Source organism: Bubalus bubalis, chromosome 12, assembly GCF_019923935.1.
Source record: "Bubalus bubalis isolate 160015118507 breed Murrah chromosome 12, NDDB_SH_1, whole genome shotgun sequence".
Taxonomy (NCBI): Eukaryota; Metazoa; Chordata; class Mammalia; order Artiodactyla; family Bovidae; genus Bubalus; species Bubalus bubalis.
The window spans coordinates 102,018,009-102,041,630 of record NC_059168.1 but is presented as its reverse complement, the minus strand read 5'-3'; the positions used below and the strand labels follow the sequence as shown (position 1 = coordinate 102,041,630).

Here is a 23,622-nt window from a genome sequence, read left to right as displayed (position 1 = left end):
TCACAGACTCCCTGGGTCTCTGATGAGGCTGATGGACGACCCCGCCAGGCACTTGGCCTGGGTTGGGGGCAGGGAGCAGGAGCCACAGCGGATGTTTGTACCATGGGGCATTCCACAGGCCCCTAGCTCTGGGCCCTGGGATCTTAGACCCCTGATCCGGGGCCACTTCCCTTCTAGAGGAGGAGACAGGCAGTGAATAAGGGCTCATTGTTTTGCTGAGAATAACAGGTTGGTGTGGGTTTAACTGGGGGCTACCCCCGGTGGCTCAGAGGGTAAAGAATCTACCTGCGACGCGGGAGACCTGGGTTCTGTCACTGGGTTGGGAAAATCCCTGGAGGGCATGGCAACCAACTCCAGTATTCTTGCCTGGAGAATCCCCATGGACAGAGGAGCCTGGTGGGCTGCACTCCATAGGGTCACGAAGAGTCGGACACACACACAGTCCAGGGAAGGCCTTTTGAGTGGGAGACTTGTTCATATATATATATTTTGTCCACACCACACAACTTGCAGAATCTTTAGTTCCCTGACCAGGGATTGAACCTGGACCTGAGTCCTAACCACTGGACTATCAGGGAATTCCCAAAGGGGACATCTTACCCTTTTTTGTTTTTTAAACTAAGTCCTGATTTTATTTTATTTTTGGCTGCGTCATGTGTCTCATGGGGTCCCCGACCAGGGACTGAACCTGGGCCCTCGCAGTAAAAGCCGGGAATCCTAACCATGAGCCCACCAGGGAACTGCCTGAGGGGGTTGGGGGGACTTGGCTTTTGAGCTAAGATCTAAATGACAAGAAGGGGTGGGCAGGTGACAAGCTGTGGAGAAGGGATTGTGGGAAGAAGCAGGAACCTGATACAATTCTCCAGACAGATGATGGGGACCCAAGGATGAATCAGGGTGCTTTTGGAAGAAACACTGACAGGCTTGTTGATGGATTGGATGTAAGAGTGAAGGAAGCAGAGTCGTGTCGATTTTTGTCTTCAGCCTCTGGGTGGTCTCAAGTATGAGATGGGGAAAATGGAGGGAGAAGCAAGTTTGGTGGGGAAAAAAAAATCCAGAATTCTGTCTCGGCTGTGCTGGTTTAAGATGAATGGCCGACGCTTGAGTGGAGACACCTGGCCCGGGGCAGGGGACCGGGGAGTCGCAGTTGGATAAATGAGTGTGGGATTCTGGGGAGAGATCCAAGTTGAAGGTCAATGCTGGGAACCCTCAGACTAGTCAGGGGATTTTAAAACTTAAGAGTTTGCCTGACTTTTTATAGGTGCTGGTCGAGATGTTGTGGAGAAAGTCATGGCCCTTGGAGAGTCTGAGGCTGATTCTCACACTGGTTTACTGCTTTTCAAATAAAGGCACAAGAGGAGGATGACAAATAGCACTTTTAATTTAAAGTAGATCGGTATCTAATTTGTGGGGAGAAAGCAGAGGACCTGCAGAGAGCTGGAGGTAGGAAGGGCCCCAGTCTGGGTGCTTCCATCCCCGGAGGGCATTGTCTTTCAGGAGGTGGGAGGGGTGACCTTCCAAGATCAGTGTTGGTGGAGGTGACTTAGCCCTGAAGAGGTGAGGGCCCGCTCCAAGTAAGGAGCGTGGGCTCTTCCTGCCCTCAGGGGTCCCAGAGAGATAGTACTGCCACGGAGAGATACCAGGCATCCCCGAAAAGAGAAATTAAATCTGTTTGGAATACGAAATGAGGGCTTTCGAAGCATGACACTGTCACACTCTCTACAGCAAATACTTGGGTTGTTTTTAGTACTTGAGGACAGAGCCTTAGTCTGGAGCCTATAAAATCTGCCCTGAAACTTGAGTTTCTCTTATCAGCCTGGGGCTTGAGAAGCGAGGTAGAGTCCTGCTGGAGGAGGGGAGTCCCTAAGTGAGGGGTTGCTGGGGCTAAGGGGAGTGAGAGTGGCTAACTCTAAAGGGGGCTCTTAGCAAAAATAATTCATCTAAGACCCGAGTCCGAGGTCCTGGCCGAGGCAGAACCCGGAGCAATGGGGGAGTGTCTTGTGTGAGTTGGGGCAAGGCAGGCGACTCCTTCAGAGAATTTTCTACCGCGTCAGACAGGCTTTAGGGGTGGGTGTAGTTGCCCATCCTCAGGGTCCCCTGGCGCACGGCACACTCTTCCCGGTGGGCTTTGAAGGCTCTCTGGCGATCGGCCTCGGTGGGGAAGGTTGCGAGATGGGGGCCCACCTGCAGACAGAGGGAGAGCCAGTCAGCGGGCTTGAGTGCTCCAGGGCTCCCCCGGGGATGCCCCATCCTTCCACCTTTGATAATGAAAGTCTCTGTCAGAGGGAACCAAGTGGAAGGAAAGTGCTGTCCTGGTGTTCCAGGGTGAAGCTGGGGGGACCCACCGTGGGACAGGGAGGGGCGTCAGAGCAGAGCTGACCGGTGCCCGCGTTTTTCCTTCTGTCTTGTTTGTTGCCGAGACAACGTGCACTTGATAAATGTCACCTGCCGGTGATGGGGGTCACCAGGCAGTGGGACCTCTCAGCCAGCATCATCCTTCAAAGCTGATTCTCCACCATTAAAACCCCAAACGAACCACTCTCTCCAAGGGGGGCCTCCAGGCACAGTTGGAGCCCTGTCCGTCACTGTAAGACCATCTGACCCCCACCCCCATCCCCGCGGCTGACAGTTGGGCCAGAACCAGAGCCAGACCCGAGGTGTGGGGGCCTCTGCTGTTAAATGGTTGTGCAGTCAGTATTTTGACCAGTCTTTCCCTCTCGAGAAGTGGTGATGAGTGGAGACCCTTCTGTCTCCTAGGTCTGCTGCAGCACCTCCAAATATATGAGAATCCCCCCCAAATGGCATTTCTCTTCTACGGAGGCACGGGGTAGAAAGGGTTCATTCAGGCTTGCTTGTTGAGGCGTGCATCCGTTCATTCATTCATTCATTCAGGCCACACGTGTTAATCTCTGAGCACAGCTCTGTGCCAGGCACTGGGTCCCACAGTGAACGAGGGGGACTCACTTTTCCTGGGCGGGGGTCGGGGTGGGGGCGGGGAAAAGATGTGGATGATGGCTACAGCTGTTTCATGAGAGTCCGTGGAGTGGTTGGGGGCTGCAAGGAGCACAAAGAGATGGACTTGACCCTCCCCGGAGTCAGGGCCTCTCTGGGGAACAAAGGGGGCTTATAGGAGGAACTGGGGGTTCCATGGTAAGGGGGCTGCATGTGTGCTGGCCTTGGGGCCCCCCACAGCTCAGGGTCACGAGGGGACGTGGTGGTCCGGACGAAGGGTCCGCTGGAGCAGCTGAAGACTCTGCCGTGACTTCAGGATAAGGTGGGACCCACATGGCCAGCATGGCCACAGGTTCTCGTCAAGAGCCAGGCCAAGGGACCCCTCCCTGCAGGGGTTAGCTAAGACCACAGAGCTGAGAGAAAAGAGAAACAGAGAGCGGATGAAGAATTAAAGGAAACAGAGCGAAGGCAGGCCTTCCCAGGTGGCTCTAGCGGTAAAGAACCCACCCGCCTATGCAGGAGACGGAAGAGACACCCATTTTATCCCTGGGTCAGGAAGATCCCCTGGAGGAGGGCAGGGCAGCCCACGCCGGTATTCTTGCCGGAGAATCCCATGGACAAAGGAGTCCGGTGGGGTTGCAAAATGCTGGACACGACTGGAACAACTTAGCACTCGCAGACACAGAGGGGAGGCGGGAGGAACTTGCAGGGAATGTCTCTGTGCTCCGTGTCCCACACCCTGGTCCCCATTAGGACTCACCGTGGCCTGGGGACCCCCACCCCCGGGGGGAGGTCATGACTTTCACCAGAGCTTGACCTCCTTGCAGACCCCGTCAGCTCCCCCAGTCCAAGGTCTCGGTCACAGGTTAGGGTGGGACACCTCAGGTCCAGGGAGACGGTGAGTCAGGGTGCATGCAGAGCCTAGCGGGATCTAACTCCACTGTGTTCATTTTTACAGGTGAGGAAACTGAGGCCCAGAGCAGAGTTGGTCCAGGGCTGGCCCCAAAGGGAATCAGGGACAGAGAAGCTCTGCCTTAGCACTCCCCCCACCATGAGCCCCTGGGTACTAGGTTCTGGATTCCTTCTAGAATATTCTGCCATGGCTGCTGCTCTGGCAGCGTCTGAAGGGCACTGCAAAAACTTATTAGAAACTGGTAAAAAAAAAAAATCAAATGGTGATGAGTAGATTGAGTTAGCTACTCCAGGACATAAATCTGCATCCCTTATTCTCGGGGCTGTGGGCCCTCTGGAGTCTCTGCAGAAAGCCATGACCTGCTCCTCTGGGAAAATATATGCCCACGAGTCCTAAGGAACAAATAGTGCAGGAGATGCATGGACATGCTTCTCCGGTCCCTCTGTGGACACTCGTGGCGGCATTTCCGGGAGCCGTCCCAGCTCCAGCCTCAGGCCTCCTGTTTCTGGGCCATGCATCAGGGTTGTTCTCCAGGCAGGGCCCAAGCCCAGGCCCAAAGCTCTGAGTCCCCCTGGGCGGGCCCTTCCCACCGTCACCAAAGGCCACTCAGGCCCAGGCTCAAGGCTTGGTTATCCATCTTAAATACAGCAGTGTCTACATGACGCACCACAATGCTGTTCTCAGCTTGGTCTCCAGTTTCAGAAAACTTACCAAGTGGCCTCACGGAAGGTACTGAGAAGAGAGAAGGTCCAATACTTCGTGCAGGACGGAAGTAGCTGTAAACAAAAGGCCTTTTCCAGGGTCTATCCTGTGTCCCCTCTGGCATGGGACAGGGGCTTGTAGACAGTGATATGTGTCTCCTGACACCCGTGCTTCCCAGAAGGCAGCTAGAGACGCTCAGTAAGACCTCCTGGGCACCCCAGCCAATGGAGATGCCAAGCTGACCTCCGTGGTCATCTGTGGCATCCAGAGCGGCAATAGTCCTGACCCGGGGGGGCAGGCGCCAGCCATTCCTCACTGGGAAGCACAGCCCTGAAGTCCACGCATCCCTCTGGCTCTCGAAAGGACTGAATGGTGACCTCCCGGCCAAAGACACATCCACATTCTAACCCTGGGACCTGTGACTGTGACCATTATTTGTGAAAGGGGGCTTTCTAGATATAATTACAGATCTCGAGATGAGAATTACCCCGAGTATTTAGGTGGGCTCTGAATCTAATGACAGGCATCCTTGTAAGAGACAAAAGTCACAGGGAGAGGGGAAGGCCATGTGAAGACAGAGCCGTAGACTGGAGTGATGAGGCCAGAACTCGGGAACGCCAGAAGCCACCAGTGACTGATGGGGCGTGATGCTGATGGTGGGTGATGTTGATGGTGGGTGGTGGGTGGTGAGTGGTATTGATGGTGAGTGGTGCTGATGGTGGGTGGTGAGTGGTATTGATGGTGAGTGGTGCTGATGGTGGGTGGTGCTGATGGTGGGTGGTGAGTGGTATTGATGGTGAATGGTGCTGATGGTGGGTGGTGAGTGGTATTGATGGTGGGTGGTGCTGATGGTGGGTGGTGCTGATGGCGGTTGGTGAGTGGTATTGATGGTGGGTGGTGCTGATGGTGGGTGGTGAGTGGTACTGATGGTGGGTGGTGCTGATGGTGGGTGGTATTGATGATGGGTGGTGAGTGGTGCTGATGGTGGGTGGTGCTGATGGTGGGTGGTGAGTGGTGTTGATGGTGAGTGGTGCTGATGGTGGGTGGTGCTGATGGTGGGTGGTACTGATGATGGGTGGTGAGTGGTGCTGATGGTGGGTGGTGCTGATGGTGGGTGGTGAGTGGTGTTGATGGTGAGTGGTGCTGATGGTGGGTGGTGCTGATGGTGGGTGGTACTGATGATGGGTGGTGAGTGGTACTGATGGTGGGTGGTGCTGATGGTGGGTGGTGAGTGGTGCTGATGGTGGGTGGTGCTGATGGTGGGTGGTGAGTGGTGTTGATGGTGGGTGGTGCTGATGGTGGGTGGTATTGATGATGGGTGGTGCTGATGGTGGATGGTGCTGATGGTGGGTGGTGCTGATGGTGGGTGGTGAGTGGTATTGATGATGGGTGGTCCTGATGGTGGATGGTACTGACAGTGGCTGACGTGATTGTGTGCAGTGCTAGTGACAGGTGGCTTGGAACACTAGTCTCCGGAGTAGGTGACAGGAGGATCCATGTCCTAGGTGCTGCTCAGCTTAGAGGTAATCAGGTTAACATCAGCACACAAACAAAAGAGAAGCCCAGGGGAAGTTTTCTTTTTCCTTCCTTGGAAACTTTGTCAAGGAAGAAATATTCATTCATCCATCCATCAAAAAGTACTTATTAAGTACCTAAGTGCCAAGGACAGTGAAGTGCCACACCCTTTGTGCTTTGGTGTTCCTGCTTCCATGTCCCCCTGGTTTTCTACAGGGGTGTGTGGGGCACAAGAGGTTCGCCCCAGTGACTGACAACACGCTCTGACACCTACTGTGTTCTCAGCAGCACCGGGCTGACATGTGGGAGGCAGGCATTTAGTATGTGGTCCCTGCTGTTGAAGGATTCCCATTCCTGCTGGACTTTCTCGGAGTTAAGTTACTCATGGGACGGATGACTTCAGTCTTGCATGGGAGGGACCCAGGGGAGCACGGGTGAGTGTCCAGCCCCAGAGCCCTGTAAGGTGGGGTCTGCACCTGCCCTGTTCCCCAACGACCTCCAGTGCCTGGCATGGGGCCTGGCATTCAGGATGTGTTGAAACAAAGTTGAAAAGACCGAACAGATGAGTGGATGAGTGAAGAAAGGAAGGGGGTGAAATTCACCAGGCTTCAGGTGGTCAGGGAGGGCTTCTCAGGCCAGGTGGGACTTGACTATGGCCTGGGAGGATTGGGATGAGAGGGTTGGCAGGGGAATACAGCAGAGGAAATGGTGTCAGCAGAGGGAGAAGGTGAAAAATCAAAGGAGATGCTTAGTGGCTGGGGCTGGGGGACGCTCCAGAGAGCTCACTCAAGCAGAAGCTGACTCCCTGGCCCTCATGGGACTGTTATTTAGAAAGAGAAGTGAAAGGCACTCAGTTGTATCCAACACTTTGTGAACCCATGGACTGTAGCCCACCAGGCTTCTCTGTCTATGGAATCCTCCAGGCAAGAATGCTGGAGTGGGTTGCCTTTCCCCTTTTCAGGGGATCTCCCCGACCCAGGGATCGAAAGCCGGGTCTCCTGCATTGCAGGCAGATTCTTTACTGTCTGAACCACCAGGGGAGTCCACGAGACAGAAAGAGAAGAGAGGGGGCATATTCTGTACCCATGAAGTCCCCAGCTCCCGAAGCAGAATATGGAAGTTCACAGAGACGGGTGTTTTGGCTTTCAGAACACGAAGAAGCAAGTGCCCCTCTGCAGAATGTGCCCTGGAGACCAGCGACTGGGACCTTGGGCCCGTGGCTGTTTTGGTAACAGACCTGCTGTTTGCCAGGCGCAGTGCACTTATTTAACACAAGCCTCAGAGCATGCACTGTTGTCTCCATCTTACAGATGGGGAGCCAGGGGCCCCAGAAGGTTAGGTCACTCGCCCCAGGTCTCACAGAACCCCAGCGCCGTGGGGTCCTCCCGGCCCCAGATCCTCACCAAGAAACTCCACTCTCTTAACAAATGCCCAGGAAATGAGTCAAGGGAAAGGCCCTGCTGGACACCGGGCAGCTCCCATCCCACCCGCCTGCACACTCTCTCCTCCCAAAATAGCAGCTCCGCCAGAGATGAGGGTCCTAACCACAAGTCAGACCTCAAGCGCGTGTGGTCACGACCCCGCAGACCCCCGGAGTCAAAGGATGAAGAGCTGTGGAGCAAAGAATTCCTTCCGAGATGCTTCTAAATTAAGCCATCTGCAGTCTGTCTCCGCCTGGAGCTAAGAAACTGTAACGGCTTTGGCAGGAGACAGCTCTGCTGAATGGAGCTGAGTCACTCTCAGGTCAATGCAGGTAAATAAGAGGCGAGCGCCACTGGCCTGCCAGCAGCCCTGGGAGCAGGATGGGCAGGTTGGCGAAGGCACTGGTCCTGTTTGAATGGGGAGCATCTCAATACGTTGCTCAAATAAGGACCAGGTGCCTGCACTACAGAGGACATCCTGGGGACGTGCTGGTGAACAAGGCCAGCCCACACGGACCCTGCGAGATGGCACAAGAGGCGGCCGCTAAATGCACGGTACATGTCATCATTTAATGGCAATTAGTAGCACTGTGGACTGGGGAATTCTAAGTCCATCTGGGGGCAGGAAGGTCTTTCTAGAGAGGACGAGGGAGCTATCCAGAAGAGGAAGGCAAAGATGTTCTAGATGAGAGGGACCAGCCCAAACCCTGAGCAAATGTGGCCAAACGGGAGAGAATGAAAGCCAGTGAGTGTGGCTGGGGGACACAGAGACAAGGCTGGGGAGGTGAGCAATTATCACCATCAAGCCTTAAAAATAGATTTGTTAGGGACCGCAATCCCCTGCCTGGATGATACCCTTTGCCTCTCTGCAACCAGATTGGAATAAAAGATTCCCAGAAACCTAGGGTTGGAAGAGACCTCAGAGATCGGTATCTCCAACTCTCCCATTATACAGATGGAAGAGCCAAGGCACAGAGGTGGGAAGTGATTCTCTCAGGGTCTCCGTGGTCCTGGGCAGAGCTGACACCAAGAGCCACTCCATCACCATTTCCTGAGGTCCCTGCCCCTGTCACTATGGGCCCCACTCTGCCCCAGGGGATCTGGATTCCTGGATCCCATTTCCCAATTCATTCGAAAGCCTCTGTGCTTTTCCGGTCTACTTGCAATGAATCAACTTTTCATCCGATTGATATCTTTAATTGTGCCTTTGACATTCATTAATTTTGCTCTTGACTTTGTGGTTTCCTTCTTTGAAGTCTCTCTGTTGTTCTGTTTCCAGCGTCTAGAGTTGTCTGCTTAGCTGTAATTGCCTTTTAATCTTTCTCTTTTCCCCTAATATCAACATTTATAAAACATAGCATTGGCAACTATGTTTCCCTCTAAATTTTCTTTTATCTCATCTCACAAGTTTTGAGAATATTTACTTTTGTTTGATTCTCTTTTCATCTAATCTCCATCAAATTTCATTCGGATTTCTTCTTTCGTCCTGAAGTTATTTATAAATAGGGTTTTACATTTCCAGGCAAGTTCGTTAGTTACGTCTGTGACTGATTTTCTAATTTAATTTCTTTGGTGCCAAAGTGATCTGTGTGAATCAGACCCTTTGGTGTTTGTTGAGTTCTTATGCTTGTGTGCGGAGAAGGCAATGGCACCCCACTCCAGTACTCTTGCTTGGAAAATCCCATGGACGGAGGAGCCTGTTAGGCTGCAATCCATGGGGTCGCAAGAGTCGGACATGACTGAGTGACTTCACTTTCACTTTTCACTTTCTTGCATTGGAGAAGGAAATGGCAACCCACTCCATTGTTCTTGCCTGGAGAGTCCCAGGGATGGGGGAGCTTGGTGGGCTGCCGTCTATGGGGTTGAACAGAGTCGGCCACGACCGAAGTGACTTAGCATAGCATATGCTTGTGTGAAAAGTCGGATCCACTTTGGACAGAAAGTCACTATGCGGAATAAACTGGTGCCGTCATAGAGAAGGTGCCCACGTGACCTGGGTTAGGGGATAAGGTGTGACCATTGCCCCTTCATCTGCGTGCTCATTATTTCTCTTATTGAATAGTTACCGAGTACCCACTGTGTGCCAGGTGCTAGGAGTCAGGGAGAATTCAGATAGTCTCTGCTATCACAGAGCCAGGAAACTCGCAATAAAAATACAATCACACAACTGCTTATTTGCTTATAGTCGTGCTAACTATTAAAAGAAGTATCGTGACTTCCCTGCTGGTGCAGTGGCTAGGACTCCATGCTCCCAGTGAAGGGGGCCCAGGTTCTATCCCTGATCGGGGAACTAGATCTCACATGCTGCAACTAAGATCCAACTAAGAAAGAAAAGAACATAAGTAGGATGCCATTTATATGACAATTTCTAAACCTGCAAAATGATCCCCTGTGTTATTCAAGCCTGTGCATGAATCTAGTTAAATGGAAAGAAGTTGGAGGAAAGAATATGCCCAGAAGTCCTGCCTGGCCTCCCCTCTGGGAGGGAGAGGGGAGGACAGGGAAGCAGAGACAGCTTCGGTTTTATCTGTTCCCTTATTTGTCTTTCTAAGATGGAAACACGAGGGATGATTTTCAAGCTGCGTTTTGGAGAAGCAGCTTGGGGCCAGAAGTCTCTCCCTCCATACACCCACTATTTAGAGACTTATTTGCTGGTGATTTGTGTTGGATTCCATGTGAATCCTGAGTCCGGTCTCCAGGGTCATTACCAGCGGTGTGTGACTTTGGCTTGAGCCCCTGGTGGGAGGGGGCTAATCCTTGGGAACGACCTAGAGATTTTGATCACCACTGTCGAGTTCACAAATGGAGCAGCTTTCCCACAGTCCCCCCCCACCCTGACACATCCTCCTAAAAGGGGCAGAGGGGCCAGGCTGCTTTCCCAAACCCTCTCATGAGCCACACAACGATTCCCCAACTGGACACTAAAATCTCCAATGCCCAGTCTGGGGGCCAAGAAGTCCGGGTAGAATCTGAGAAGAAATAGCCGAGTTAACAACAGAAAAATCTCCCCAAGAACTAAAAAAAAAAAAAAAAAAAAAATGACAGCTATAGAGATTTTAGTTTAGTTTTTTTTTTTTAAGTGACAGCCGCTCAGGTGACTGGGAGAGAGATTTCGCTTTAAAAGATTGAGAGGCTGTCTCCTCTAATGAGAGGTACTTGAAAATTATGGATCAGTCCCAGGTCAGTAATTTCTGTCAAGCTCGGGCAGCTGGAGGTCAGAGGCCCCGTAGAAAACAAATCCATGTAGGATGTTGCTGGTGGAAGCGGTGGGTCCTCGACTCTGACGGAGCAGGTCTGCAGTGTAAGTAATTAACAAGGGCGGCAGTCTCTCCTGAGACATCTGGTCCCCTAAATTGTTATTCTACTACAGCTCTAATTTCTCTGCGGTCCAAAAATAGATGGAGCAAGGACACAGGACCTGACCCGCTCTGCTGACACATGCTGTGTTTTCAGAGAACAGCCAAACCTGGGCTTAGAAAACAAACTTCCTGCCTGCCTGCAAGACCTAACGTGGGACTGCGGGGGACCGTGTCAGGTGAAGGGGGAGGGCGTAAGGAGTCGGGACAGGGCATCGTCACTGAAAACAGAGGAGACTGATTCTCAGGATGGTTAAGACACTGGCTCAAGGAGCCCCAGCTACTACGTGGCAAAGCTGGACCCGGGAACCAGGTTTCTGCTCCACAGACTGTGAAGTTCTTGAGACTCAGTGGGGCAGAAGAAAAAGACAGTCATGCATTTGTCTTTGAGCAGGAGAATCGATTTGCTATTTCCAGAAGCCAAACAAAATCTCTAGATCATTCCCGAGGATTAGCTAAGGCTAGTCGGCAGCAGTTGAGATCAAAATTGAACAGTGAATCTGTTTGCCAGAGGTTGGTAGATAAATCATAGGGCAATCCCAAGGCAGGGTGTTTGAATTTTCCGAAAAACTCTGGGTTGGTGCCCATCTCTGCTCCTTCAGTGTCTAAGTTTAATAGGCTCCAGGTAAGTGAAACTCCAATACTTATAGCCACCTGATCCGAAGAGTCGACTCGTTGGGAAAGACCCTGATGCTGGGAAAGATTGAAGGCAAAAAGAGAAGGGGGCGGCAGAGGATGAGATGGTTAGATAGCATCACCAACTCACTGGACGTGAATTTGAGCAAATTCCAGGAGAAGATCCCCTGGAGGAGGGCATGGCAACCCGCTCCAGTATTCTTTCTTGGAGAATCCCATGGACAGAGGAGCCTGGCGGGCTACAGTCCAGGGTCACAGAGAGTCAGACACGACTGAGCGACTGAGCGACAACAACAATGAAAGTGAGAGGCACAGTATCTCACTGGGGAGGCTGAGGACACCCTGGACCCTCCCTCATCTGAGGCCATTTCTTGGGGCCCCATTATCACCCTGCTCGGGGCTCCAGAGACAGAATCTGGGCGATGAGCACTCATCTGACTCCAGTGGGCTGCTTTTCCCCAATTTTTAAAATAGCTTTATTGAGATATAAGGGCTTCCCTGGTGGCTCAGCAGTAAAGAATCCGCCTGCAATACAGGAGATGCAGACACAGCTTCGATCCCTGGATCGGGAAGATGCCCTGGAGAAGGAATGGTAACCCACTCCAGTATTCTTGCCTGGGAAATCCCATGGACAGAGGACCGGGTGGGCTACAGTCCATGGGCTCGCAAAAAGCTGGGCATAACTTAGTGACTAAACAACAATAACAATTGAGATATAATTCATACACCATAAAATTCACCCCAAGTATATAAATCTTTGCTGTTCACCTGAAACTAACATGAGCTTGTAAATCAGCTCTACTCAAATATAAAATAAAAATTAAATTTAAAAAATTTTAAAGAAAAAAATAAAGTTTTCTCCCAAAGAAGTGTACACATCAATGATTTTTAGTATATTCCTAGGGCTATGCAACCACCAGCACAATGTAAGTTTAGAATATTTTCATAATTCAAGAAACCTTGGACCCCGAGGAATTGCACCACATTTCCCTCCCTCCAGCCCCTGCAACAACAAATCTACTCTTTGTCTCTAGGCATTTGCCCATTCTGGATATTCCCTGATGATCAAGTCATACAGTACATGGTCTTTGGTGATCAGCTTCTTTTATTCAGCTAACATCCTCAAGTTTCCCCTATGCGGTAGCGTGGCAGTTTATTCAAATGGCCCCTCTAAGGCAGGGATGGCAAGTAGGCAGCACTCCCCATCATGATGTGGCCACATTTGGTCATAAAATATTCTCAGGCTAAATAGAGGCTCCTGAAAAAGTGTGCCGTGATTGATTAGCAAGGTCTGCCATGGGCACGGGCGGGAGAGTGCATCGTGGATTTGCTCTAAGAGATCGAAACAGGGTCTCGCATGGTAACAAGGAGGGGGCACAAAGACTCAGAACCCCTGGAGAAGACATCCATGTGTTCACCTGCCCTGAACTGTCTCTCTCCCTTTCGGGGCAACCTTGGGGCACCCTCACCCGGGATGGCCAGTGGGTAAGTTAGCAGGAGGGGAGAACACAGAGAATGAAAGAGAGGAGACGGAGGGACCAGCAGGAGGCTGGTGAAAGAGCCAGCATGGACTCCCCAGAGTCTTGTTATTTATAAAATGGGCCCCCCAACCCGCCTTGGGCGTAGGTGCAGGAGACAAATAAGGACTAACACATGCTCCATAGTCATCCCACAGGGGACATCCCACAGGGGACAGTGATACGTGCCACTTAGAAAAATTGCTTCTGCTTTTCAAAACCGTTAAACCTTCATTTAGGATGCAGAGGCCAGAATCGTGCTGGCCGTGGCTTTCCACGGGGCCTTTAAGTAGTGTAAGTTCCCGGTGATAAAGCCTTGAGTGTGGTTCTGAACTGTGCTCAGCACCACATCTGCCCCAGCCGGTCCTTTTGTCCGGCACGTCCATCACGGGCTGGGCCAGCTCCCGCAGCCTCTGGGAGTCCGCCTGCCTCGGGCTGCCTCTGCAGAAGCTCCATCTGGGAGGCCTGGAAGCCACCGAACTGTCCGGTCACCTTGGCTCTGCTTCCTGCCTTCTCTTTGAAAGTCCCCAGGAGAAGGGTGTCAGGCGGGGAGCTGGTGTGTGGGGGCCAAATGCAACTCGGGCAGAGAAAGCCCCTTTTCCCCATCTGCACCAGAGCCCCCTACACACACACGCACGCACGCACACGCACGCACACGCACACACAACCCAGGATGCAAATGATAACCGCAGAGCCATCACTTGTGAAGCTTGACAGAAAATAATGAGAAACACTAAATCTTTTATAAGGTCAACACTCGCCTTAGCCGAGCAGCTGTCAAACAAGAAAAGAATTTAGCGCCGGAGCCACGAAACTTCCATCGGCTCATTAAGCCCAACAGGGCCTGGGCCTGGCGTGGCGGAGGAGATGCGGGGCCTTTCCGTTTTGTGTCAGTAATTTGCGGCGGAGGAGGAAGAAGAAACAGCCCGCGCCAAAGGGGCCTGGGGGGCGGCTAGGGAATCGTTAGGACGCCGGGAGCGGCCCCGGCTCCTAATTGGAAGCATTGGGCATTATCAACGGAGGATTTGCCTCGGTTCCCTGACAGCTCGTGGGCCCAAAATGATCGCCCACTTGTCAGTGTAAAAGACCATTAAAAACAAACCATTTTGATTTAATTGGAGGCGGTGCACCGTGGGGCCAGGTGAGGCTGCTCGGTAGCCCGGCTCCCCCCAAGCTGCCGCCCCTCTCCCTCGGTGATGGGGCTGGGGGTGGAGGTAGGGGGGCTGGAGGCGAGCGTTTTCCAGACTTTTCTTCACCTTTCAAAAACTGTCTGAGAAAGGACTGAATGGGAGACGGAAAGAGCTTCACAGTGGCGGCGAGGGCTGTTTTCAATGGGGTTGTCAGCATGCACCGTGACAAGCAGAGCTGCCAGGAAGTGGGGGGGGGTCTCCCCTTGCCTTTTCAGAGTTCAGATGATGGGCGTCTGCTTGGCGCTCTTCTTCTGGGAGGTAGCCCAGAGGCATCTGGCTGGAGGGGGGTCAGCCTGCCGGGGTGGAGGGCTATCCCAGCTGGACAGGTTCACCCGCCCACCCAACTTAGACCTGTCAGGACATGGATGGTCACGGCGGGGTTCTAATCTGCAGTGGGCAGCAGAACTTTCTTTACTTTAATAGACTTCTTTTGTTTTAAACTCAAACGAAGGAGGGAGTTAGGGGAGGAGGCGATGTTCTGACGGAGAACCTTTGTGAACAGGGCAGGCCCCAGAGACCCGGGTGCTCACCCCATGGAGGCCACGGCGGTGAGGATGCCTGGTTGAGAACTGCTCATCGTCTCAGAAGGAGGAGGCCGCTAGCTGCAGATACTGACCTAAACTCCCAATGGGTCCTCGCATCAGCACGGGGGCCTCCAAGCACACGGAGCATCTATCCGCTTGTAGCTTTCTGAGTCAGAGGGTAGACTCCCCGACGCCCTGGACTGTGTTTTCCATGTGGATACTCGGTACTGTGCGTGCTGTGGGTACTTGATAAATATTAATTGGCACCTGCCAGATCTCAGAGAGGGCTATATATTTGTGTATTAATCTCACCCCTCCTACCCCGGCCCCGCAAGCAGGGGTTTCATTTGCTGCCTACTGCTTCCCTGCCAAGACAACACGAGCAGACCATGCGGTGCTGGAGAGCATCTTCCCGAGGGCGAGGGGGGAGTCGCACCAGCCCACTTCTTCATAAACTTCTACTATTCATTGTGATGAAGGATCAAGCTGGGAGGAGACACCAGATCCCTGGCGAGCATCGAATTCCAGAGCTTCCGATTTTGCTGCTGAGTTTAGGCAGTGGGGATTCCTTAATTACTTTCTCTGGAAATTTACCTGACAATGCTTTCCCAGGTAGCGGCAAGGTGGTTATCCAGGCGCACGGTTCCTCGGTTGACAGACTCTTTGATTTTGTGCTCGGTTGCAAATTAAGTCCTTTGCTGAGCTGTCCACGCAGTGCCCATCAGCGCCTTATCGCTTATTCATATTGGCTGTTGAACAACTCCTGTGTTGCTGCCAGGGAAGCTGGGGACATACTCAGATGTGTGGTGTCCGTGGCTCACTGGGGTGGGGTACAGGCTTGGTGTTGTCTTTCCCCTTTTCTCCTTTTAGAATAATAAGCAGGAAGATTCTTCCAGTATATTTTAAGGAGGAACAGACTCTGTAGTTGAGAAGGCTGATCCTGTCAAGTCACAAACAGGAATTTAGAGTTAAGGGTTCATCAACTGGACAGCAAGGACGTTGATACCATATTCCAGATGCTGTTCCTGGGAAATGTCAATGGACAGGGGACCTTACTTGACTGCTAGGGGTGCCCTGTGGACATTCAACAAATCCTGGCTGGATTATTGGATGGACAGAGGGATGGATGGATAAATGGATGGATGGATGGATGGATGGATGGGCAGATGGATGGATGAATGGATGGTTGGACTGATGGATGGATAGATGGATTGTTGGACCGATGGATGGTTGGGTTAGGAGCCTGAGATAAGGCAACAGAGTCCTTAGAAAAGCCTCTGAGATTCAAACATCCTTAAAGATCCTCTCCATCTCCTTCAGCTAAACCTATAAGGAGAAGGGGGTTTTATTTTCTTCAATATTTGTACCCTCAGTTTTGTTCAAAAATATGTAGAAAGGCAGTTCCAGTCGACAAATCCTCTGTGATGGTGGACAGAAGTAGAGAAAGTAAGCTGCGTGGCAGACATCATGGCATTCAGGTGACCCATGGTCCCTGCAACACAGGGTCTCACCTTCTGACATTCGGAACTCTGCCTGGAGGAACAATCCAGAACCAGGACATCAGTGACAAAGCAGTATCTTACTCCAGGTATTTGCAGGGCTGTTACTTAGAAGGGGAGGCAGATGGCTCCATGGGGTTCCAAAAGGAGAGACATGACCTGGAGGTGGAAGGAGGTACAAGCGGGCAGAGCTTCGAGTGAACTTGCAAAGGAAGCTGCTGTGGACTGAAGTGGGTCCCTCTAAAATGCGTGTGTGAAGCCCAGCCCCACAGGGTGATGGCATTGAGAGGTGGTTAAGTTTAGATGAGGTCATGAGGATGGGCACCCCATGATGGGATTAGCACCCTTTTAGGAAGAGATGCTGGAGTGCTTGGGTCACAGTGAGAAGGCGGCTGTCCATAAGCCAGGAAGAGAGGCTCATCAGATCCTGTCCGTGCTGGCACCTTGATTTCCAACTTCCAACCGCCAGAAATAAATATCCATTGCTTAAGCCACCCAGCCTACGGTATTTTTGTAGTAGTGTTCTGAGCAGATTAAGACAGACATCCAGGGACTTCCCTGGAGGTCTGGTGGTTAGGATTCATGCTTCCACTGCAGGGGGCACAGGTTTGATCTCTGGTCAGGGAACTAAGATCCTGCATACTGTGCAACATCACCAAAAAAAAAAAAAAAAGACAGACATTCATAAACCTTACGGCTATTTAATAAACAACAGCCTGCCTCCAATGGGACGTTCCTTTTGAACCCCTGGCCTGCTTTATGTCAAACATATGAAAGGGCACTGCCTGACTTGGTAAATATGCGCTTAGAACACATCTGTGTAGGAGGAGATGACACTGACCCAGGGAGCTGGGGAGCTACTTACTGAAAATGCAGGCTTGGCAGCTACTCCAGACCCACTGGATTGGGGGCCCTGGGCTGGGGGTGGACCTGGAATCTGCATTTTAAACCTCTCGGAGGACTCCAGGCACAGCCAAGTTTGAGAACTGTTTTTCTAGAAGAGCAGATGGCAAAGCCCTGTCCTACCCAGAGACGCGACTGCTCCGTGACCTTGCCCCAGCCAGGCCCCTGCCACGTGCTGTCCATGCACAGTTGCATCTGATTCTGCTGTGATCCCCACTTTACAGATGCAGAGGCCGAGGCAGGCTGGGTTCTGGAGCACCAGCGTAGTTTCCAAGCCCCCTGGGTTCAGCCCTGCTGCCGGGCTCCGTCTCTGCCTTGCATCATTTGATACAACAAGCTTGAGCCCCCATCAATGGGCTCTTTCCTCTTTAGCCTTGGGTCCAAGCTGCAATTTAAAAAATGCTCAGGGGCTTTGTCAAGGTCTAAAGTCTATCAGGGCAGTGGGAAGTTTTGTTTATTGTGAGGGCTTCAATCAGCCAGAGCAGGGCCAGCCATGACCCTCTGGACACCTATAAACACCTGAGTTCCTGACTACCCTTTGCTTTCATTCCCAGGTCCTGCGTTTGGCCCTCACTGGTCCCTGACCTCAGTTGCAGGTCCTTAGTATTTATCAGCCCTTCCAGGGCCTGAGACCTGGAGGTAGCGGGCCAGAGGGCTCAGCCACCACCTGCCACTTTTTAACAGTGGCCACTGAAGCCTCCAAGCTTTGGTTTCCTCATCTCTGAGATGGCGTGACTTATCCCTGTCACGTAGGGTTGCTGTGAACATTGACACAACACAAGACCGTCCTTCAGAGCGCTCGGGGGAGCCCCTCGGCGGCTCTTGAAATGTGTGAGCTGTTGGTGAGGCTTTCTGCTGTCCTCTGGGAGCCCCATCTTCTTGGATGTCCTTCCCGCCATGCCTCCAGCCAGTGGACTTTGGTCAAACTACCCACGTTGTCTGCACCATGGAGGCATCATCTCCCAGGATCCCTTTGAGCAGAGGAAAGGAAGAGGCCACATAAAACATCACCATTGTGTCACTTCCTGCCCGATGCATTGTGTTCTCTGATGTCCACGAACTTGGCATCTCCCAGGGTAACCAGGGAGGCTGTGCTTTTTGCTTGCGGCTCGTGGATACGAGGATACCAGCCTCTGCATTCATCCTGCCTGCACTGTTGACAAACCTCAGTTTGAATGAACCCCGAATTATCTGAGTAGGTGATTTGATGTTGTTTATCTGCGAGACCCTCCTGCTGGCCACATGCCAGGCGGCTAGGACCCCCATCACGCCCACAGCCCTGGTGCCAAGTGACAGAAGCTGACAAGTGGGGACGTGCAGAATCGAGGGATTCGTGGGAGACGGGGAAGGAGTCCTTCCAGAGGGGGCAGATGTTAACCTGAACGCCCTCTCAAACCCAGGGAGATTCTCTTTAGATCGCGGAGGATGGATTCTCTCGGGGATGAGCTGGAAGAAGAAACCGGGGACCTGGAAAGTCTTATCAACTCCCAAAACTCAACATGAGATTCTAGCCATCTCCAGAGATTAGATGTATATACCTGATGTCAAAACAGGCTGGTCTTAGTCTATTTTCCAGCTGATTTTCAACATGAAATGGCAACCATCTTACGGAAAAACCTGAAGGAACTTTTCAGCCAACCCAGTATTTTGGCCACCCAATGGGGGAGGGCGGAAGTGCCTCCTGGATTAAATTGCAAATTCCTGGGTGCTGGAAAGATTACAGGGACAGCCGGGCTGGGGGAGGGGGGGATCCCCAGGTTTCAGGGCTGTTTCTGGTGCGCGTGCCAGCTCCTGCCTCCCCTACAACGCCTGCCACCTCCTTCCACGACCCGGGCGCACCCAGACTTCGAGATTTCTCCAGCAGCACCAGAAATGTTGCCTCTGTCTCCCCTGGCCCGCCCCCCTCGCCCAGCCTCCTCTTCCCCTCTTGCCCGCGTTCTCAGAGCTTCGGCTCACCGTGATTTCAGCAGCAGTGTCAACTCGTGAGCAGGTGCCTAAAAATTCTGCCTCTCTGAGGTGCCGGATTATGTAAAACCAATTAAGCCCCTGCCTTTATTCCTTCGGCGAGTCAGCCTTCCCGCATACTGATCTGATTTATGATGGAGCGGGGCGGCGGGGTGGGGGGTGGAATCTGTATTTAGGGAAGACTTGTCAAGAGCATCAGGGCCTCTGAATCATTCTTCCCCTTGCCCCATCTCCCCGCATGTGACATATTCCATCCCTGCTCTCAGTGCCCTACACGGCACCCTGAGATGATTCTTATTCCAACGCGACAGCGAGGCAGGGTTCTTAAAATACATCCCTGGTGCAGGGGCCTCGGGGAGGGCCAGTCCACCTGGAGTCTGTCCTTCCTGGAGGAGTGACTTCGGGGCTGGAGATGCCCGTTCAGAGAATGGTCCATCTTTATTTGAACGGTGCAGGCTCTCTGGAAAGAGGGCGGCTGTGGGGTGGACGGGCTGAGAGGCTGCTCTGGGGCTTTAACAGAGAGTTAACCTTCCAGCCTGCTATGATTTCTAAGAGAGCTTAAAGGTGGGAAAGAAAATCCTTTTCTTAGATTCAGCAGCTTCCACTAATCAGCTGCATCTCTTGGTGTCACTGCTTGGCTGACTGCTGATTTTTTTTTTTCCTTCCTCGCTGTCTCCTGTTCTATTAGGGAGTCAGGGGCCCAGGAGACCCGAGGCAGGGTTAGTCTTCCACAAAGAGAGGAGTCTGATCCCAGCGTTCAGAGCACAGGAGCTTGTAAATCAAACTGTTAGCTTAATAGCTTGGGCCATTATTCTAAAGCAGTGGGGCTGAAACCGAAAGCCAAATGAAAATATAGTCAATTTGTTCATACTTTAGTGACTGAATGACTATGTAATGTCGGTGGGGTATCGGGGCTGTAGAGGGCTTGGTGGGGGAGAGGCGGAGGGTTCAGGTTGAAGCAGAGACCCCGAGATGCTTGGGCAAATCCCCCTCTAGAGTGGATCTTGGCAATTATAACACAGACTTAGCCACAGAGGTCCAGACTCCACAAGTCAGCCGCCTTCTTGGCTGGGGGAGAGTGCCGGCGTCTGACCTTCAGGCCTGAGGGAAACTGCTTAGGGGAGACCGGGCTTCACCGGGAACTCTGGGAGCGCTCCGTGAGCCGTGGGGAGGAACACGGCCGAAAGGGGCTTGAGCACAGGGACAGGCACCCCGGGGAAGGATGTAGAGTCCTCACCCATTAAAAGCATTTTAAAAATTATTTTATTATTCCCATTGCTATTTTATTTATTTTCATTTTTTTGGCCTTGCCATGTGGTCTGTGGGATCTTAGTTCCTTGACCAGAGATCAAACCCGTGCCCCCTGCATTGGAAGCGAGGAGTCTTAACCACTAGCCCACCAGGGAAGTCCCTAAAAAACATTAAGAAAAAACCTAACTGGCTTTGTAAAAGTTACATGTACTCACTATAAAAATGGAAACTGCAGGAAAGAGAGTCTGAGAAAATCAAACAGCCTCCAGCTCACCCCAGGAATTCGCTGCTGCCACTCGGGGCCCCCCTCCCGGACATCTGTTCTGGAGCACCGACCCCACGTGACGGATGGGTGCCTCCATTCAGACAGGGTCACATAAGACAGGTTCTTTCCCCCAATAATATGTAGGCCAAGCAGAACTAAACCGGGGAAATATGATTAAAATGCCAATAAGTACAGGCTAAAGTCAATATTTTCAGTGGTGGACTTGCCTGGTGGTCCAGTGATAAGAATCCACCTGCCAATGCGGGGGACACAGGGTCCAATCCTTGACCCGGGAGGACCCTGCACGTCACAGGACAGCCGAGCCCAGGCGCCACGACTACTGAGCCCACGAACGCTCTAGAGCCCGTGCTTGGAAACAAAAGGAGACGACAGAGCGAGAAGCCCACTCCCGGCAACTAGAGAGTCGCACCCACCCTGGTCGCCACAACTAGAGAAAGCCCGCACAACAGCGAAGACCCAGCACAGCCAAACATAAATAAAATGTGTTAAAGTGTTTTCAGTGGCTGCGTAATAAAGTGACACTGTACATTGTCTCGTAATATCTGCGTAACGTGTCCCAACATATACTTAAGCCATTGCTGGGCCTGGGACGTCTCCAGCCTCTCACCATCGCTGTCAGGACCACCATAAATATAGGGGGCACCCCACGCCTTTGTCTTTGGTCCTTTATCATTGGTAGTCTTTTTGTAAAAGGGGATAAAACTGTCTGTTTTTCTTGATTTAATACCAGGAGACCAGAGAATATATGGTTCAGATTGGGTCACTTTTGAGAGCAGAGGGGCACTTGTTAATAATTCTGCCTCCCAACAGGCCCCAGGGAGGGCTGTCCTGGGGAGCCAGACCCCCTCCCCGCCCAGGGACACCCAGGGAGGCTTCCACAAAAGGCCGGAGAACAGGCTGGGCCGACTGGAGCGTGCATGGTGTTGGAGCTTTTGTTATGGGGGGTCATCCCCACCCCCAGACTTGAGGCTGCCAACCCAGGTTGACATCCCCCCAGCATTTCAGGCTGAGAGAGTTGGACGCCCAGGGCTGGAACTTCTCCAAATTTCCCCATCTAGCTGTCCACCTGCACAGTTACCTGTCTCCACCAGCCGTCTGTCCACTTTACTCTTTGCCTGTCGCCAGCAGCCCTGTGGAGGCATATTGTCAGCGCTGAGAACAGGGTCTGACACAAAGGCGCTCAGGGATGAGGTTTGTAAATGAATGAATGAGTGAACGAGTGAATGAGTGATCACCAGGACCATCCTCGTGGCAGCTGCCATTTATTGGCGGCTTGATAAGGGTCGGGTGCTCTGCTAAACACTGCACGTGTTCCCATCAAACCCTCCCAGCAGCTCTGCCGACAGGCACAGGCCCATTTTACAGAAGAGGAAACGGGACCTTGGACAGGTCAAGCCACGTGCCAGGTCGGGAGTGGCAGGGTCACCACCCGGCGCAGGTCTGGCCGACCCTGGAGTCGCGCGCACACAAACATACTGCACTGCCCCCGTCTTCCGCTCTGCTGGCCCCCAGTGCACCTCGTGGAGGGCAGGGACAGCCCGGCCAGCAGGAACAGAAGGTGCAGGCTCCAAGCCCAGCAGTCCCCCCACTCAGGGACGAGGCGATGAATTCATGTCCCTTCCCGAGAATGAGGGCCTGTCCCAGTTCACCCCAGTTTGGGGTCTGCAGCCTCCGCAAGCCCCGTGCTTCCTGCCATGTGGCTGCTTGGTCCTGGAAGCTGGGGTTGGAAGAGACCCTTAAGAACCAGTGCCCCACCACCCCATTTTCAGGTGGGGAAACTGAGGCCCAGGGAGGGCCAGCCACTGGCCCAGGCCCGGGGCCTGGCTGGCGGCTCGTCATGAGCATCCTGGCAGAGAGGCCACTCGCCAGCTGTCGGCCGACCCTCCCTCTGGGCACTGGCCGTCGCGTGGCAACTGCTGGCTGCACAGCCCAGGAGGTAGCGCTGGAAACCGTGTGTCCAAAAAGGGAGCCCCACCGAGGGGTGCTTCTGCTCTGCTCCCTCCGTGGTCCCTCCGGGCTCAGACGGGAGGGGCCCCGAGTGGCACCCGGTGGGGACGGGTGGGTAGAAAGCCAGCTCGCTCCGCACTGACCCGGCCCGGGAGCGCCCGCGCCCTGCCTGCTGCTTTTCCGTGTGAAAGGTGTTTAATTATTTCTGACAGAGTTCAGCGTCGACATCTGTTCGCGAGCGGGGAGAGTCCATTTAGGTTATCCATCACCGTGACAGATTCCACTTTTTTGGAAGCGCCTTTTCCTTTCATAATGGGGCCGGGTGGGGAAGGGGGACAGGCGGATCAGCACAGACACGAGGCACAAAGACCCTCCTGGGGCCCCGACAACATCCAGAGCCCCCTCCCTGCCCCAAGGGAGGAGCGGCTCTAGCCACGACTGGCCCTTGTGGATCCAGACCCCGCCGGTGGCTGCCGGGCTGGTGGGTACTGGGACATTTAAGTTGGGAAGGGGGTCTCACAGGGTCTGTGAAAGGCTATTCAATTCTTCTGTCCTCCTGGGCGGTACTGGACATTCATTCATTCATCCAATCCTTTATTCATTCTTCCCACAAACACTTACCTGTTGGGTGTCAGGGCTTTCTTGGTGGCTCCAATGGTAAAGAATCCACCTGCCAATGCAGGAGATGTAGGAGACCCACGTTCAACTTCTGGGTGGGGAAGATCCCCTGGAGGAGGAAGTGGCAACCCAGTCCAGTGTTCTTGCCTGGGAAATCCCATGGACAGAGGAGCTTGGTGGACTACAGTCCATGAGGTCACAAAAGAGTCAGACACAACTGAGTGACTAACATTGAAAATGTTAGTTACTGTTGGGTGTCAGGCCCCATGCTGGGCTCCTGGGACACAGTGGGGACGCAACAGACATGTCCTTGTGGGCTCACACTGGGGAAGATGGATATTGAACAACGAGTGGCCCAGTTAATGAATGAATTGCAGTGCAGCTAAGTGCCTCAAAGGGGCAGAAAAGAGCCCATTGGTATCAAAGA

The 23,622-nt window shown here is 52.8% G+C and overlaps 1 protein-coding gene across 1 annotated transcript in view; it reads right to left on the bottom strand.

The window, feature by feature from the left end:
• Nucleotides 1-1,741: 1,741 nt before the first annotated feature.
• The window catches only part of CFAP77 (cilia and flagella associated protein 77), a 150,986-nt gene continuing 129,105 nt past the window's right edge, over nt 1,742-23,622 (bottom strand). The window contains exon 6 of the mRNA XM_025261933.3: nt 1,742-2,184. Coding sequence (XP_025117718.2) covers nt 2,062-2,184 — 123 coding nt within the window. The 3' untranslated portion in view covers nt 1,742-2,061. The remainder of the gene's footprint in view (nt 2,185-23,622) is intronic.